Genomic DNA, 17,851 nt, shown 5'->3' with positions numbered 1-17,851 from the left:
GAACTGATACCTTTTCACTCATAGCAGTGAACCTTAATAGTCTTTGCCAGCCTATGAGGGCCCCTGAGCAATTTCCAACAGGCTTTTTGATCAACTGAAGCTATGATGATCAGAACATCCAAGCTGGAGCCCCAGCAAGGCACAAAGTGAGAAAGTTTCAACCGAGGCCCCCAGCATTTGGACATTGTGACAGGCCCATTTCCCATCGTGTGAATTCTCCAGTGTGTCCTTGTCAGACTGTTGGGTGACGGCAATTCGCTATGAGTCACCAACCTCAGGTAACTTAGCTTTGCCAAATAACCAGTGATACTAACAAAAACTCATATAAGCGTGCTCTGAGCTCAGCCATCAAAGTGTTAACAGACACCTCTGTGTGACCAGGTATGCGGGGTGGGGTAGGGGTAGCACCCCGGAAAGGGTCAGCCAGTGCCCCAGGTAGGGGTTCTTAAAGGGAGCATAAGACTCAACTCACAGTTCTCACACAGTTCACAGGTTTATTTGTCCGAAATAAATACAGTCTGAGAACATCCATTTCAATACTCCTACACACGATTTCTTCACCGAAAGAGCAGCGTACGATATAGACACACAGTTTGCAGTGCATGTTCTCAGGTTAGGCTCAGGAGGCTGTTTGTCCTGGCTTGTGCTGGGCTGGGTCTAGCTGTGACCATCCCCCCCAGGTTCCCTTCTCTGCTTGGGACCTGAGTCCCCTGCCAGGACCCCTACAGCCTGTTCCTGCTCCTGGAGGACCTGCCACCTCTCCTCTCTGCAGCTTAAAGGGAGCGGCATTCACAACCGTGTGGCCCTGTGGCCAGCCCCTCGCAGAGAGCTCTGTCCTATAACACCAGCTACCACTGCAGGCCCACTGCCAACTCCTGACCCTGGAAGCAGCTCACCCAGGGCAAGGGGAAAAACTGAGGCACAGCTGGCAAATGGATGGGAAGCACTCTCTCCTGAGCCCTGCCAGGAGGTTGAGAGCCCCTGATGAAGGGAGAAAGGGACATTCACTACCCTCCCCCAGGTATCCCCTGGGGCCTGGCCCACCAGGGAGCAGGAAGAGGGGGAGACCACCCTTTGTCTTCTCTTTGCAGATCAAAGGTTCGGGTCCACGTTCTCCTGGTCTGAGGCTGCCTCATCGTCATCTGGGGACTCCTATATCAGAGCCAGAGAAACCCAGTCATGGGCTTGTGCCACCCCCGAGTCATAGCCTGGGGGCCAGCATCTCCTTCCTCTTGCCCCTGCTGCCAACGGAGCCAGAGGAGGCTCTGCCACCCCCTCCCCATGGTCCTTTGGCCTTCCCTCTGTCCTAGCTCCCAGGCTGCCCATGGCCACATGGCCCACCATTGGGTGACTCCCTCTTACCAGGCTGAGGCCCCTGTCCTGCCGCAGGGTAGCATAGAAGCTCAGCACACGGGGGTCACAGCGAACCACCATGGGGTCAAAGTCCAACACACACAGGCCCTGCAGGCTGCGGGCCCGGGAAAGGGCCACATAGGCCTGGCCGCTGGCAAACACACGGCCCAGAGAGATCTCCACGCAATCCAGGGACATGCCCTGGGGGATAGAGGGACAGGGCTGGAGCCAGCTCAGCCTGAATTCACTTGTGCCTAAGAACCTGACCCCACCTCCACCAGCCCAGCTATTGCCCCTGATCTCCTTGCCCAGTCCAGAGATTCTGAGTCAGAGAGAGACAGGATGATGGGTGTCTGAGTAGGGGGCTGTCCAGGAAATACAGATCCAAGATAAGAGTAGAGGGATAAGGGTGAAAGGAAAGAGCTCAGGTCTGGGTCAGACAGTCATGGAAATGAATCTTGGCTCTGTAGGGCACTAGCTGTGTGACCTTGGACAAGTTACTTAACCTCTCTGAGCCTTCGTTTCCTCTTCTGTAAAACAAGAATGATTATTACAACTATAACTCCTACAGTTGTCGTAATATGTTAAAATTAACATATCCAATAGTGGCTCAGAAAATGGCAGGGCCCGAGATGACAGAGGGGAAGTGTATGTGTCCAGGAAAGAGAGAGGAAGTGGGATGGGAAATGCACTAAAGAAAGGTTTATTCTACAGCTGGTCTGGAACTTTCCATCCAGGGCAAGTTCAACCCTCACAAAGCCTCTAAGACCCCCCACCCTTCAACATGCCCCAGGCCTATCCTGCCCCCATCCCCACACTCACCTGGCTCTTGTGGATGGATATGGCCCAGGCCAGCTGGAGGGGCAGCTGCTGCCGGCTGAGAAGCCGGCCCCCAGTGGCCTGCACCATCCAGCGGTCAGCACGGATGACCTCGGTGACTCCACACAGGAACCGCACCTGGGGCAGCCCTGAGGGAGGCGTGGAGAAGTCCCACCTTTCAGTCCCGCTTCAGGGCTCCGAGGTGAGGACAGGCCTCACCTTTCCATGCTAGCCTTTTCCTCTGCACACTAACCCCAGGACCCTGCTGCAAACCCGAGCAGTAGGACTGCTCCCCTATCACTTACCTCTCCCCTCGGCTTCGAACCCAACTACCACCCCTCGGGCACCATTTACCAGGCCCCGAGACACTGCCAAGTTCTTCACCAGCATCACCTGCGAGAGAAGGAAAACCGGAGGCATGGACAGCAGGGCATCCCTACGCCTGGCCTCAGCTCCAGGGGTCGCTTCGGCGGATCTCTGAGGCTGGGGTCTGTCATGGAGGGGCACTGAGTCTGCTGGGGCCCCTGCGACAAACTGCTTTATTTCCTTAGGTCTCAGTTTCCCCTTTTGTCAAAGGGGAATGACATTTGCTCAGTTTGCCTCAGAAGGAGGGGGTAAAGAACAATAAGGTGACAGGGCACAATGACCATGTCTATTACAGGGAATGCGTATGGACCTCAATCTTGAGGGATAGCCCTCTTCCAACCACTGTGCCTGCATTTCCCCCTAGGTGCCCTTTGGAACCTGAGAAAAGGATCCCACCCTCGCCATTGTGGAAGGAAGGAGGATGCTCACAGTAGAGGGTACACTACAGAAGACAACTGAGTGCGGTAGGTATTTTACTCTGAATTTAGAGATGGGGAAACCCAGCTTCAGCAAAGGAAAGGGATTTGTCTAAAGCAACACTGCTTGGAGCTTCAGGTGGAGGAAGAGGAGGGCAGTGGAAAACGGAAGACAGGAAGGTGGCTGGGAACAGGAGGGAAGAAGTTTGCTGTAGTCACAGCTGGGCCCTCTGGCTGTGGAGCAGCCTGTGCAGAGGGGCAAGGACCAGGGAGGCCGATGTTCCCAGGGTCTGGGCCCTGCTTCCCACTCACCTGAGCCCCCAGCTTTAGCTGAAGGAGCTGGCTGACGGGACACTGGGCATCCAGGGTCCGGGCTTGCTCAGGGTCACTGTCCATGGCCTCAAAGCTGTGTACCTCACCTGGGAAAAGAGAGTTGGGCAAACAGATTACAAGTCACTGACTTGTGGCTCAATTTCCAAAAAAACACATATTAGACTAGGGCATGGGGAGAGGTAGTGAGCACAGCTCAAACCTAGCTGGGGCTTTGGAATCAGAGGCCTGGGTTCAAGTCTCATTTTTAGTGTTTACTGGCTGAATGACTTTGACCCAGGAAAGGTCACATCTCTCAAAGTCACAATTACATCTGCAAATGTAAGGGACTTTATGGTCACAGAGGCTGGGACCGAGATATGTAAATGACACCAAGGGCCCAGGCTGCCTGGGGGGCCATGCCTGCCTGATGGCCTCTCCCAGCTGGTCTGGCCCAGCCCCAGCTCCCTGCTCACCTGGTAGTTTCTGCAGCTGCCTCTCGTTGGTAAGGGCCACATCATCCTGGTGGGTGCAGAGCCTCGTGGCCACAATCCCATCTCGCCCCACCCTGTGGGCAGCCGTGGCCCGGAGCTGGCGGGTGACCTCATCTGAGCACCTGCGGAGGCCAGGCTATCAGGGTAGAGCCTACCTGAACACCAGGGAAGGCGGGGCACGTGGGTGATATGGCCCATGCAGCAGGTCGTGGACCAGGCTTGGGGACTGGATGGGGCACCAGGGCAAGATTTGCTGGTTCTCCAAGCTGGCCAACTTGTTCCTTCCTCACTTGGACCCCAGACATGGAGAATGAGCACGGGGGTGGTGCTTGGCTGTGATCATGGGCAGGCACCCTTCCCTGTGTCTGCCCCCAGGTTGGAGCTAGCCACTCTCCTGAGGAAGTTAGATATGCTGAGTGAGCATAGGCCAGAGATTTAGAGACCGAGGTGAGGCTCTGCTGTTGATACCCTGTAATACTGGTACCCTATAATCAGATTGGCCTCCAAGCTACAATTTTCTAGCCCCTTGCCTGCTGCCTTAGGGGGAAAAAAAAATCTAGCCTGTGTTTCTATTTTCCCCACTTCAAGCCTTCCTCCAGGCGAAGCCTGGGTGCTGCAGCAACTCAAGTGAGAGGAGGAGGAAGAACTTGGGAACACCTCTCACTGCTCTGCCACTCAGCCTTTCTCTGGTCCCCCACACTTGCTGGTGTATGCTGTGCACCTTCCTACCTGCCTCCTGTCCCCAGGCATAGAAAGCCCCTCACCACCACCACCTGCTTCCTTCATCCCATCCCAATCTGACCTGGGTTTCAAGACCCAGCTGCGGTCCATATCTTCTGCCCTCCTGGCCTCCTTTCCACTCCCAAGTTAGAGTACCTGTAGCATTTCAACCTTTTGTCCTAGCTGAGGTGGGATCACATCTGCAACCTCCTCTCCCCTACCAAGTGGCCGCACAGGCTCTAAGAGTACAAGGAACTTGGGTTTTAGAGTCAGACCTGAGTTCAAATCCCAGCTCAGCCACTTACTAGCCATGACTTTGAGCAAGTCACTTCACCTCTTTGAACCCGTTTCTGCATCTGTAAAATGGGAGTGTTAACATCTCTGAATAACTCTTGTGTCTCCATCTGCCCATAATTCCCTGAGATGTACTCTGTGCCAGGCCCTGTGCTGGATGTTAGGGACCCAGCCCTGGGGGAGGCTGGGCCCCAGTGCTCACAGAGTGACCATCCCCAATGGGGCCATGAAGCATTTCTCCCCCTTCTCTGGGTTCCTGTGCTCCTCTCTGACCCACGCTTGGATCCGCATCCCATGGCCCCTCCTCTATTCCCCAGGGCCCACCTGCCCAGCCGCACAGCTTGCAGCAGAGAGATGAAGGTCTCGTCCGTCTGCCTCCACACCTCTGTCAGCTCCAGGGTCACTGGGACACATCTCCTCCAGCTCTTGGCCTGGTGGGGGCAAGTGGGGCGTCAGGGAGCAGAGCAGACCCCCATGGGGGTTAGGGCCAGAGGGTGAGTGCTACCTGGAAGCAGAACTGCGGGGGCTGGGATCCCTTGGTTACAGGCGGCAGCTGCAGGAAGTCCCCACAGATGATAAGCTGGATCCCTCCGAATGGCTTGTTCTGCTGCCGGACAGCTCTGGAGAGGAGCATGGGGTGCTTTAGGCACCGGGGTGAGCGAGTTCCACATGGAAGACCACCAGAACCCAGTCCTCACTGCCCATACTGACCTGGCCACGGCCTCCAGCTTGTCAAATAGGTCCGCTTCCACCATGGAGATCTCATCAATGACTAGCCGCTGGCAGTTCAGCCAGCCCTGCCGCACACCTGGCCGCTGGGCCAGGGCCACACACTGGGCCAGGGGAGCCTGGCCCGAGCCAATGCCTGTGAGTGACACTATTCAGCCTGGGCTGAGATCCCAGCCCTGTCTCAACCCTGACCTCCCCTCTCTTCCCACCTGCCTGGCTTGCTCCCAGCTTAAGCCCCAGAGGCTCTCACTTACCTGCAAAGGCATGGAGGGTAGTACCCCCGATGTGGCAGGCTGCCACCCCAGTGCTGGCAGTGGCCACAGTGCCTGTGGGAGGCAGTGAGCCCAGGATACGCTTCAGCAGGTAAGATTTCCCCGTCCCTGGGCAGAGGGCAAAGTCAGGGCCACTTCTCCTCCATCCTAGCACACCACTGTTCTCCCCACACCCACTCTGCCCCCCACTACCTGCACTCCCAGTGAAGAAAATGCTCTGGCCTTTCAGGACAACCCTCAGCACAGCAGCCTGTTCCCTGGAAAGCTCTGGTTTGGTGGGGGGCAAGCTCAGCTTCTTCACAGGCAGGGGCCACCTTCGGACTTCCTGGGGGCATAGGGCTGTCTCAGGGCCTCCCCACATTCCCTAGACATTGCCCCCTCCCTTCTTGGCCTGGTAGCCCTTTGTGTCTCTGCTGGCTTCTCTCCTTGGAGCCCTTGGGCAGCCTTGGTTCACCTGGAGATCTTGCCAGTAACCACAGGGGTCCAGGTCTCTCCTTGAGGAAGGGACCGAGGCTGGATCTCCACTGACTCCTGGTGCCCTGAAGACCCCAGTGTGCAGGTCCAGATTCTCCTTCAGCTTTCTCCCCTGGGTTCCCTAACTCTCCTGGTTCTCTTACCCATCCTTCCTTTTCACTACCCTTCCTGCCACAGATGTGTCTCTCTTGCCTCAAAACACCCAAGCAAAACCCTGCCTAGCCAGGGCCCCTTCTTGCCGCATCTCCATCTTCTCACCAGCTTGTCTCAAACCTCTGTGGTCTGTGATCCATCTGTTGCAGTTCCCGAACACTGTCAGACCCACCAGGCTTTGTCCCCCTATCTGATTGGACCCGTTGGCTCTGCCCCTACACAGCTGACCGCTTCGTTCTCTCCAAAACCTCCTCTCCTCCTCCAGGGCGACCAAGTTCCCACTCTTCTTCTGAAGCACCTTCTCTGCTTTCTCTTTTAATGTGACCTTGGCCCCCTTTTCCTAGTCTCGTTACTCAGTCTCAGGGATTGCACCATGAGAAACACATGCACAATTCCCATATTCCTGTCATTCTCAGAAGTCTGATGAGCATCTCGTCTGGGATAACCAGTAGCCATCTCGAATACCGCCACCATCTTCCCCCCAAACTTGGGCTTTCTCGGTCTCTTCCGTCTCCGTGGCACACCCACTTCCCAAGGCGTCCCCCCTTTCCTGTCCTCACGGTGCTGGGCTTGGCCCCCGACCGGGGCTCCGTGGGCTGCTTCACCGGCGTGGAGTGCGTGACACAAGTGGCCGCCGCGCGCCGCAGCTCCTCGGGCTGCACCGGGCTGATGGTGACGAAGTCGCGGGGCCGCGGGCCAAGCAGCTGCGTGCGGGCGGAGGCCGGCCCGGGACCCGGGGCCGCGGCCAGCTTGAGGCGCAGAGTGCGCAGGAAGCGGCGCAGGCGGTCAGGGGGGCAGTCGGAGAGCAGCAGCTGCACGGCGCCGGTCCGGGGAGCGCCGTCAGCTGGAAGCCGAAGAGTGCTGCGCCCGGACGCGGCGAAGCGCGTGAAGAGGCGCGCGGCGCGCAGCGGAAAGCACCGCGGCCGCCCCGCGGGCCCGGGCGCCTGCAGCCTCAGCATCAACTCGCGGCGCTCGTTACGACCCAGTCTCAGCTCCGCGGTGCGTAAGGCCTGGCGCCTTCGCGGCTGCCCGCCCGGGCTCAACTCCTCCACAGCAACACGGCACCGCAGCTCCGCGTCCGCGCATTCCGCTGCCGCTGCCTCGGTGCCCGACAGCATCGCCACCAACCCTGCAGGTCTGCAAAAAGACCGGAGCGCAGGGGTCACGGGGACTCAGGGGACATCATAGGTGGTATAGAGGTCAGGGCGGTGAGCCGGGTCATAGCCACAAAGGGTCCCGGGGCTGTCACTGGTAACACAAAGAGTTCACGGATAAGGTAAAAGGGTCCTGGGGCAAACTGGAAATTCTCTTAGAAATTACTCTCCTACACAATAATTCCCAGAGCGGCGGATGGGCAGCGTCAAGTGCACCCAGGGTTGGGGAACCTCGGCTGTCCGACAAGGGCCACAGAAGAAGGGATCCCCTGAGCAGAAAAGAAGCCTGCTTCCAAGAGACCCAGGGCGGGCACGAGAATCCTGAGTCTTCTCCCCAGGAAGCAGGGGACTCTCACGTGTGGAGGTAAGCAAGGGACTGACATGTAATCAGCGCCTTCTGTCTTCCAGGTACGTTCACTGGCTTATATGCAGCCAAGCAGGTCTCACTATTCCCCGTGTACAGAAGTGGAAAACAGGCTGAGAGAGGCCACAACGGCTGGTAGGAGTCAGGGCTTGTGTGATTCTGAAGCCCCGGCGCTTCCCATCTCCAAGGTGGGATGGGGTAGAAAATATTTGGCTAGGGAAATCGCGGAGGGACTCTGGCGTCCGGGTTTCCGTTCACCCTCCGTCTGACCCACTCGTACGCACCCTCCCGGTAGGGACCCCTTGAAGAAGCAGGCGCTCTGCCTCCCACCTCTAGGATCGGGTGAACACTCACTTGCGCCAGCACTCGGACGAACAAGCTGAGCAATGTCGGCATGCAGTCAAAAGTAGGACACTAGAAACTTTCAAATACTGGGTGTAGAGAATCACCCTATCACCGGCCGGATCTTTAAATTTTCCAGCCAATCAGAGACAGCGGGCGTGACAACGGGAGTGTCTTTCTTTGGGTTTCAACTCTCGGGGCTTGGGCTGTACCAATAGCACCCCGGAGGAAGGAGGCTTATTGTGGTGGCGGAGCATACCAAGTCGCGCGGACTAGTGGGGTGGTGGGAGGGGGCGGGGACTGCAGCTGGGCCGCGCGTGGTGTTGTGTCACCAATCGCGTCTCTGAAGGTTTATTTTCAGAACCTTGCCTCCAACACACACTCCCTCCTCTCTAGCCCTCGCACTAAGGCTGAACTTGGCCTTGCGGAAGAGCTGCCTCTGATCCCTCTCTCATCTCTGTTTACACTCACAGGACCTTTGCCCATTTCTGGGCAGACCCCCCAACCCTCACACACACACACACACACACACACACACACACACACACACACCCACGGCCTACTGCTCTCGCTGCCCACCCCGCCCCCCACCAGCTCTTTCCACACTTATCTGTCTCTGTAACCATCATTTTACGCATTTGTCTTTCCCATGCGTCTGAGACCCATGAGTGAGGAACTCCTGAGACCTGTGGCCACATGCTCAGAGAGTACAAGGGAAGTGTGTGGGCCTCTGTCTTTAGGGAATTCGCATCCCTCTCATTGAACTGAATGCTTAGGGAATTCATTTTTAATTATCTTTTTCCTCCCTCATTAAATCTTGGAATGACATAGCTAGAAGGCATCTTACAGGTGAGTCAGCCTGCTCATTTATTGAATTGCCCCATTTTTCTTTTTTTTTTTTATAAGGGATTTTAATGGTTCTTTTTTTTTTTTAATGGTTTTTAGGTTCTTTTTTTAAAATTAATTAATTAATTTTTGGCTGTGTTGGGTCTTCGTTTCTGTGCGAGGGCTTTCTCTAGTTGCGGCAAGTGGGGGCCACTCTTCATCGCGGTGCGCGGGCCTCTCACTATCACGGCCTCTCTTGTTGCGGAGCACAGGCTCCAGACGCGCAGGCTCAGTAGTTGTGGCACACGGGCCTAGTTGCTCCGCGGCATGTGGGATCTTCCCAGACCAGGGCTCGAACCCGTGTCCCCTGCATTGGCAGGCAGATTCTCAACCACTGCGCCACCAGGGAAGCCCGCCCCCATTTTTCAAATGAGGAAACCAAGGCTCCAAGAAGTTTTACCAGATGTCACATAGCTTGTAGATAGCAAAACAAAGCCTTGAACCCAAGTCTAAGCCTGCTAGTTTAACTGCTACACCACACTGCTCCCAGGTGACTGGTCTAACTTGGTGAAGGGAGTCCAGCCCTGGACTGGAATCTCAGTTCCTGACAGCCACTGCATTGCCCCAGGCCTGCCAGTCAGATGTTACTCTAAGCAAGTTTCCTTAATGCCTCAAGCCTTTGTTTCCTCATATTTAAAAATGGAGAAAGATGAAGATGTGATGATTGCACAACTCTGTGACTATACTAAAAAGCATTAAATTATTTGCTTTAAATTGTTTGGTATGTGAATTATATCTCAATAAAACTGTTAGGAAAAAATCATGAGAAATATTTTTCCTCTTAAGTGTTGTCTTGACATATGAGTACTAGTGGCACAGGAAAATTTTTAATGTCACTGTGGTAAGCAGAATAATGACCCCCCGCCCCCCACCCACCGCAAACCGCAAAGATGTCTGCATCCTAATCCCCAGATTCCTTTTGTGAATATGTTACCTTACATGGCAAAAAGGACTTTGCAGATGTGATAAATTAAGGATCTTGAGATGGGGAGATTACTCTGGGTTGTCTGGGTAGGCCTAACTAGGATTCTTATAAGGGAGGCTAGAGAGTCAGAGAAGGAGATGTGATGAGGAGGAAGCAGAGGTGTGTGTGTGTGTATGTGTATATGTAAGAGGGAGAGACAGAGCGAGAGAGAAAGATTGATTTGAAGTTGTTACTGCTGGCCTAGAAAATGGAAGAAAGGGACATGAGACAAGCCATAGAATACAGGAGGTTTCTAGAAGCTGGAAAAGGTGAGGAAGTGGGTTTCCCCCTCTAGATTCTCCAGAAGGAACACAGCTCTTGATTTTAGTCTAGTGAGACACATTTTAGGCCTCCAGAACTGCAAGATAATAAATTTGTGTTGTTTTAAGCCACTAAATATGTGATAATTTGTTACAGCAGCTATAGCAATAAGAAACAAATACAATCATAAGCTAGAAAGCGAAAGCTGGGATTATGAACCCATGTCTGTCTATTTCCAAAGCCTGTGTTCTCTCTTCCCACTACCCTCTGCTCAAAGTGGGCCTAGTACACTCACACTGTCGGCTACCTTCTCCCTTCTCTCTGTGTAGTATCCCAGACCAATTCTAGAGAAAGCATGGAGGCTTCCACATGAATTTTCCCCCAACATTTTCTTTCTTTTGGTTTTCAATTTTTTTTTTTTTTTGGCCTCACCACTCGGCTTGCGGGATGTTAGCTCCCCGACCAGGGATCGGAAACCCGCCCCCCGCAGTGAAAACCCCGAGTCCTAATCCCTGGACCGCCAGGGAATTCCCTCAAGTTTTTTTTAATTGTAAAATATACATAATGTAAAATTTACCACGTTGACTACTTTTACGTGTACAATTCATTGCCATTAAGTACATTCAAATGTTGTATCACCATCACCACTGTTTCTAGAAAAGTTTCATTATTCCGAAACAGAAACTTTGTACCCATTAGACAATGGTTAGACAACCATTAGACAACTCCCCATTCCTCTCTCCTCTCAGCCCCTGGTACCCCAAACATTTTACTCTGAAAATATTCCAACATATACAGAAAGATAGAAAGACTTTCACAGTGAACACCATATACCTACCACCAAGATTCTACAATTAATATTTTGCTGTATTTCTTTTAACACATCTAACCATCTATCCATCTCCCCATTCACCAATCCATTTTTTAAAACATCTTTATTGGAGTATAATTGCTTTACAATGTGTGTTAGTTTCTGCTTTATTACAAAGCGAATCAGCTATACATATACATATATCCCCATATCTCCTCCCTCTTGCATCTCCCTCCCACCCTCCCTATCCCACCCCTCTAGGTGGTCACAAAGCACCGAGCGTCAATCCATTTTTTGTTATTCATTTCAAAGTTGCAGACAACAGTTCATTTCACATCTAAACACTTCAACATGCATAGAATTAACTAGAGTTTATGCTTACCTTTTTTTTAAAAAAATTATTTATTTATTTGGCTGTGCCGGGTCTTAGTTGCAGCAGGCGGGTTGTAGTTCCCTGACCAGGGGTCAAACCCTGGCCCCCTGCATTGGGAGTGCAGTCTTAACCACTGGACCACTAGGGAATTCCCTATGCTTACCTTTTTTTTTTTCTTAAATACATTTATTTATTTATTTATTTATTTTTGGCTGCATTGGGTCTTCATTGTTGGGTCTTCGTTGCTGCCCGTGGTCTTTCTCTAGTTGCAGCGAGCGAGGGATACTCTTCATTGCGGTGCTCGGGCTTCTCATTGCGGTGGCTTCTCTTGTTGCAGAGCTCGGGCTCTAGGCAAGTGGGCTTCAGTAGTTGTGGCACACGGGCTCAGTAGTTGTGGCTGGCGGGCTCTAGAGCGCAGGCTCAGTAGTTGTGGCGCATGGGCTCAGTTGCTCCGTGGCATGTGGGATCTTCCCGGACCAGAGCGCAAACTCGTGTCCCCTGCATTGGCAGGCGGATTCTTAACCACTGCGCCACCAGGGAAGTCCCAGTTGGTTCCTTTTTAATGCTGAGTAGTATTGCATTGTATGGATATACTACAGTTTACCCATTTTCCTATTGATGGAGATCTGGGCTTTCTGGGATTTATGCTTTTTTAAAAAAAATTTTATTTATTTATTTTTGGCTGTGTTGGGTCTTCGTTTCCGTGCGAGGGCTTTCTCTAGTTGCGGCAAGCGGGGGCCACTCTTCATCGCGGTGCGCGGGCCTCTCACGTTGCGGAGCACAGGCTCCAGACGCGCAGGCTCAGTAGTTGTGGCTCACGGGTCCAGCTGCTCCGCGGCATGTGGGATCTTCTCAGACCAGGGCTCGAACCCGTGTCCCCTGCATTAGCAGGCAGACTCTCACCCACTGCGCCACCAGGGAAGCCCCTGGGATTTATGCTTTAATTTCTCTTGAATAAATACCTAGGTGAGAAATTGCTGGTCATGGAGTTTATATTTAGTTTTATATGAAGCTGCAAGAGCTTTTTCCAAAGTGGTTTTCTGCCCACGAGGTTAACAGTGAGTCTTTGGAGCGAAAGGAGTCGGAGGAAAACTGGATACCGCCTGGCGATGGATTAACGGTCCTCAGACTCCGCCCTCCTCCCCGCCCCAGCGCCACCGGCCGTCAGCTGGATTCTGATTGGCCGATGGAGGAGGGAGGCGGAGGCAGAGGGACTCCTCAAATCTGGGGCCGGACTTCCTCACATCTGGGGCTGGACTTCCTCACATCTGGGGTCGGACTTCCTCCCTCTGGGCTTTGGGCCCTCTTCGCATCCGCCGGTCTTCTGCTCGCTGCTGCCGCCGAGGGGTCAATTCCGAGTGAAGCGCAACACTGCTCCCCGATCTCCTCGCCTAATTCAAAGCCTGGTTTTAACGCAAGCTGTCAGAAGGAACGGGTTTTCTTCACTATGAAATTTCCTCCTCCAGAACTCTTTCTATACGTCTTATCTGCTTTCTCCCACTGGCGGTCTCAGTCCAATCCCCGGCTCACTAATAATAACGACGACATCAGCACAGGACTAGGTGGTTTACTAATTGCACTTTCGGCGTTTTCTCATTTGATACTTGAAAGAGCCAGCCCCTTCCTTCCTCTCCCCCTGCGGTCCTTTCTCGCTGTGCTTTTGCCCTCCCCACCTTTACAGCCCTAAGCTTACAACAGTCTTGCGGAGGAGCTGAAAGGGTGTTTCGCGGTCTTCCAGCTTCCAGAGCACTTCACCTCGTGTTGCTGCTTCTTTGGGCAGCTGACACTCATTTTATTGAACCTCTGGTACAGCTGATTATACCTCGCTGAAATACTCTCTTAACTTCCACAACATACTCCCCTCGTTTTTCCTACATATTGGCTGCTTCATGTCTGTCTCCTTTGCTAATCCCTTTCCCTCAACCAGACCTCTCAATGTGGGAGGACTTTATTTTTTTTCCCTATCTTTTCCAATCTCATGGCTTAATTATCAGCTACATGCTGATTCTCAATATTATAACCCCACCCTGCCCTTCTCCCCTGAACTCCAGACTGTATTGCCATTTGTCCTCCTGATGATATCTCCATACAGATGCCTAAATGGCATGGTTTTTTAAAAAATTAATTAATTTATTTACTTATTTTTGGCTGCGTTGGGTCTTCGTTGCTGCGCGTGGGCTTTCTTTTTAGTTGCGGTGAGCGGGGGCACTCTTCATTGCGGTGCGTGGGCTTCTCTTTGCGGTGGCTTCTCTTGTCGCAGAGCACCGGCTCTAGGTGCGCGGGCTCTAGAGCGCAGGCTCAGTAGTTGTGGCGCACGGGCCTAGCTGCTCTGCAGCATGTGGGATCTTCCTGAACCAGGGCTCGAACCCGTGTCCCCTGCATTGGCAGGCGGATTCTTAAGCACTGCGCCACCAGGGAAGCCCCTAAATGGCATGTTAAACTCACTCTCTCCAAAACAGAGCTTTTAATCTCCTTCTCCAGTACCATATAGACCTGTTTTTCTCCTGTCTTCATCATCTCTGTAAATGGCACCTCCATTTTTGGCTCAAGTTAAAAACCCACACCATATCCTTGATTCCTTCTTCACCTACCACATCCAATCCACCATTGAAACCTGTTGTTTCTGCCTCCAAAATGTTTTGTTTTGTTTTTTAGAATTGTAGTATAGTTGACATGAAAAGACAACCTATGGACTGGGAGAAAATATTTGCAAAGAATGCGACTGACAAGGGCTTAATTTCCAAAATATACAAACAGCTTATACAACTCAGTAATAACAACAACAAAAAACCCAAACAACCCAATCAAAAAATTGGTAGAAGACCTAAATAGACATTTCTCCAAAGAAGACATATACAAATGGCCAATAGGCACATGAAAAGATGCTCAACATAGCTAATTATCAGAGAAATGCAAATCAAAACTACAATGAGGTATCACCTCACACCGGTCAGAAAGGCCATCATTAAAAAGTCCACAAACAACAAATGCTGGAGCGGGTGTGGAGAATGCACACTGTTGGTGGGAATGTAAATTTGGTGCAGCCACTGTGGAAAACAGTATGGAGGTTCTCTAAAAAACTAAAAATAGACTTACCATATGATCCAGCAATCCCACTCCTGGGCATGTATCAGGAGAAAACTCTGATGCAAAAAGATACATGCACCCCAATGTTCATAGCAGCACTATTTACAATAGCCAAGACATGGAAGCAACCTAAATGGCCACCAACAGATAAATGGATAAAGAAAAAATTGAAATATAGTTGATTTAAAATGTGTTTCAGGTGTATAGCAAAGTGATTCATATATATATATATATATATATCATATCCTTTTTCAGATTCATTTTCATTATAGGTTATCAAAATGTATTTTGAATCTATTCACTTCCCTCCACCTCCACCCCACAACCTAGAACTAGCAATCTGTCAGCTCTCCCCTGGATTACAGCAGTAGTCTCATAATCTCACTGGATTCCTAGATTCCACTCTGGTCCTCCTACAATCCTTTCTCTGAACAGCAGCAGGTGGGATCTTTTCAAACACATAAATCAGATTTTGCTACTGCTCTAGTTAAATGCCTCCCCAGGCTATTCCTTTTAGAATAAAATCCACAGTCCTTACCATAGCCTGAGGCCAACTCCCTCCCCTTTTTCCTCTGTGATCTCACATCTACCACTTTCTTCTTTACTCACTATACTTCTGTCACACTGGCCTCCTTGGTGTTCCTTGAAGACCCTATGCCAGAGGCTTTGCATTTGCTCTTTCTTCTGCATGAAATATCTTCCGCCTTTCACTGTGACTGTCTGCCTCTTTTTGGTGACTGTCTCTTTCTCATCTTTCAGGTTTCAGCTGAAATTTCCACTCTGGAAAAGCTCCCCCCCACCACTCACACCATATCTAAAATTGGCTCCCCGATTATTATTTTATTACCTGTTTACTTTCCTTAGAGAACTTACCACATTCTGTTGTTATCATGGTCATTTGTTTATTTGCCTATCATCTCTCTCTTCCGGCTTCAAGAGGGCAGAGATCACCCCTGTCATGTTTATGCCTTTGTGCCCTGTGTTTAGAACAGTGCCTGAGACATGGTAGCCTCTCAACAGATACTTATTGAATGGATATTTATCAATGAATAATGAAACCATTCTCTCCAAGTCCCGACCCCTCTATCTCTACTATCTCTTGAATCTGCTCCTGCCATCCTTGAACTACTGGCCTGGTTCAAGCTCCGTCACCTCCAACCTGGATTTCTGTAACAATCTCTGACCCAATGGGTCTCCATGTCTCTCTTGCCCTGTCACCATTCTTCACACAGCAGTTATAAAAATGAGGTTGCAGAATGAAAATCATGTAAGGCCCTGCTTCACTGCTTCAGCGGCCCCCAGCTATTTGCAGGAGGAATTTCAGATCTCTCAGGTCAGCACTCAAAGCACTTAGTGCCCTAGCTCCTGCTGCCTCCTTGGTGCCATCTTTTTGAACTCCCCACCACCATCACACGCATATGACCACAGAAATCTGCCTACAGTCCCCTAACAAGTCAGGGTCTTCTACAAGTTCTTACTTCTGTGAGATGTTCCCACTTCCTAAATTCCCGCTGCACCCCCTCTGCCCCCATCCATCGAACCCTGCTAGAATACAACTTAGTCACTCCAGCCCCTCTGGGAACCAGCTCTCAGCACACACCGTGTACCCTTCTCAGGACGTGTCTACCCTCCTACTGGTTCATCAGCTCTACAAGGCAGGGCCTGGGCCTTTCTGTGGCCTGGTCACACAGTGCTGCCAAAACACATCATTTAGAGAGAGCACTGGAGTCAGGAGAGGTTTGAATCCTTGGGCCACCACTTACCAGTCAAGTGACCTTAAACAGATCCAAGCCTTGGATTCTTGATCTGTAAAATGAGGATAAAAATTCTATTTATTTCATGGATGGGTACCTACTTTTGTGAGGAGTTTAGTACAGTGAGCAGATAACAGAGGTGCCCCAAATTCTTTTGAGTGAACAGATAAATGCCAGGATGAAGTATTGGAAAACACCCCACTTCAGAGGCACTCAATAAACTTTGTTGATTAAATGGCACATATGCAAAATAGACTCCATCCCTTCCACAGCCCCAGACTTTCAGTGACTTCCCATTGGCCTGAGGTTGAAATGTAGTCTCCTCAACACAGCTTCAAGGTCCTCTCTACACCGAGCTCTGTCTGCTTCTCCAGCCTGGCCTCCCTATACACACACACACACACACACACACACACACACACACACACACAAAATACTCTTTCATGCCTCTATGCCTCCATGTTGTTCACACTGTCTCCTCTGCTTGGAATGCCTGTTCCTTCTGTCCCGGTTTTAGTGCCCTTCCTTCCTCTATGCCTTTATCCTCACATTTAACACATAGTTTTCTCTGTTTACATGCCTTTCTCTCCTGAAAAAGGACAGGGACCCTGGGTCCTGCCATCATCTTCCAGCCATTAGTGTAGGGCCTGACGCATAATCAAGGCAAATAAAATATTTGTGATGAAAAAAATGCGTGTGGTGTGGAGGCAACAACCAGAGGGCCAGTATGGGCTGAATGGGGAAACTGAGACCAAAGTGGTTATCAGTGGCTCACTCTCAAGGGACAGAGCTGCCTGGATATCAAAACTGACCTCACCCCCACCCCACCATGAGTTGCTTCTGTGCAACAACATGAATTCCCCAGGGGCTCTGGTCTCCAGCAGGCGGAACATGAGCTTCCAGATACAGGATCTTCTGAGTCCTCAGGCACAGGGTACAACAGCTGCACAGCTCTGCAAGTTGAGGGAATAAAACCGTGTGGTGGCCACAAGAGGTTCTTGTCATGTATACTGATTTTCTCAGTTTCCCAGGCTGGGTTTTCTTCATCCCTTTAGATAAAGGAACCCAGGCCCAGGTATGCAGAAAAAGTCTGACTCCATCTTCTTTCCTCTTGGCCCTGGAGCTCCAGGCTGCCCTTTTCCATGCTGACTGGAAGTGACTTGGAAGCCTGAGGGCCAGCAGAAGGCAGTGAAAGGGGAGCTGGGTCAACTGGTACAGCTGCTGCTATGGCAGCCAGAGCCAAAGGAGGTCACCATTGGTTCCACACGCACTTAATTCTTCCTGCAGAGGCATTGGGCAGGGTTGACCCAGAGAGCTAAGAGGGAAGAGGTGTGTGTGTGGAGGGAACAGGACCGTGCTGGAGGTTGGGATGTAGCCAGTCACCTTGTCTCCCTAGGCCTCTGATTCTCTAAGTGTAAAGTGAGAGTACAAGGTATAACTAACACCATTATCTGGTC

General features: G+C 51.6%; 1 protein-coding gene and 1 long non-coding RNA gene across 2 annotated transcripts in view; one reads left to right on the top strand and one right to left on the bottom strand.

Annotated features, from left to right (window-relative positions):
- LOC133084110 (uncharacterized) overlaps positions 1-8,488 on the top strand; it is a 43,954-nt gene extending 35,466 nt beyond the window's left edge. The window contains exons 2-4 of the long non-coding RNA XR_009699383.1: positions 2,903-3,002; positions 5,089-5,265; positions 7,962-8,488. This is a non-coding gene — a long non-coding RNA (uncharacterized LOC133084110). The remainder of the gene's footprint in view (positions 1-2,902; positions 3,003-5,088; positions 5,266-7,961) is intronic.
- PIF1 (PIF1 5'-to-3' DNA helicase) lies at positions 1,093-7,517 on the bottom strand. Its single transcript, XM_061180202.1, has 11 exons — positions 6,960-7,517; positions 5,755-6,097; positions 5,483-5,636; positions 5,277-5,391; positions 5,096-5,202; positions 3,740-3,879; positions 3,267-3,373; positions 2,478-2,565; positions 2,176-2,321; positions 1,363-1,554; positions 1,093-1,152 (listed from the first exon to the last, which is right to left on the bottom strand). Exons 1-11 carry the CDS (start codon positions 7,515-7,517, stop codon positions 1,093-1,095), a joined length of 2,010 nt encoding a protein of 669 aa, XP_061036185.1.
- Positions 8,489-17,851: the final 9,363 nt, after the last annotated feature.

Source organism: Eubalaena glacialis, chromosome 2 (genome assembly GCF_028564815.1).
Source record: "Eubalaena glacialis isolate mEubGla1 chromosome 2, mEubGla1.1.hap2.+ XY, whole genome shotgun sequence".
In the NCBI taxonomy this organism is placed as follows: Eukaryota; Metazoa; Chordata; class Mammalia; order Artiodactyla; family Balaenidae; genus Eubalaena; species Eubalaena glacialis.
This window is presented reverse-complemented; position numbering and strand designations above follow the sequence as displayed.

Bases quoted from the DNA above. Each gene is read 5' to 3' on its own strand.
- PIF1 (XM_061180202.1), bottom strand. From the start codon at position 7,517: ATGCTGTCGGGCACCGAGGCAGCGGCAGCGGAATGCGCGGACGCGGAG. The intron at 5,637-5,754 runs GTAAGTGAGAGC...TGTCACTCACAG, and splicing joins TACCCTCCATGCCTTTGCAG to GCATTGGCTCGGGCCAGGCT. The intron at 3,880-5,095 runs GTGGGCCCTGGG...TGGCCTCCGCAG, and splicing joins CAAGCTGTGCGGCTGGGCAG to GTGCTCAGATGAGGTCACCC.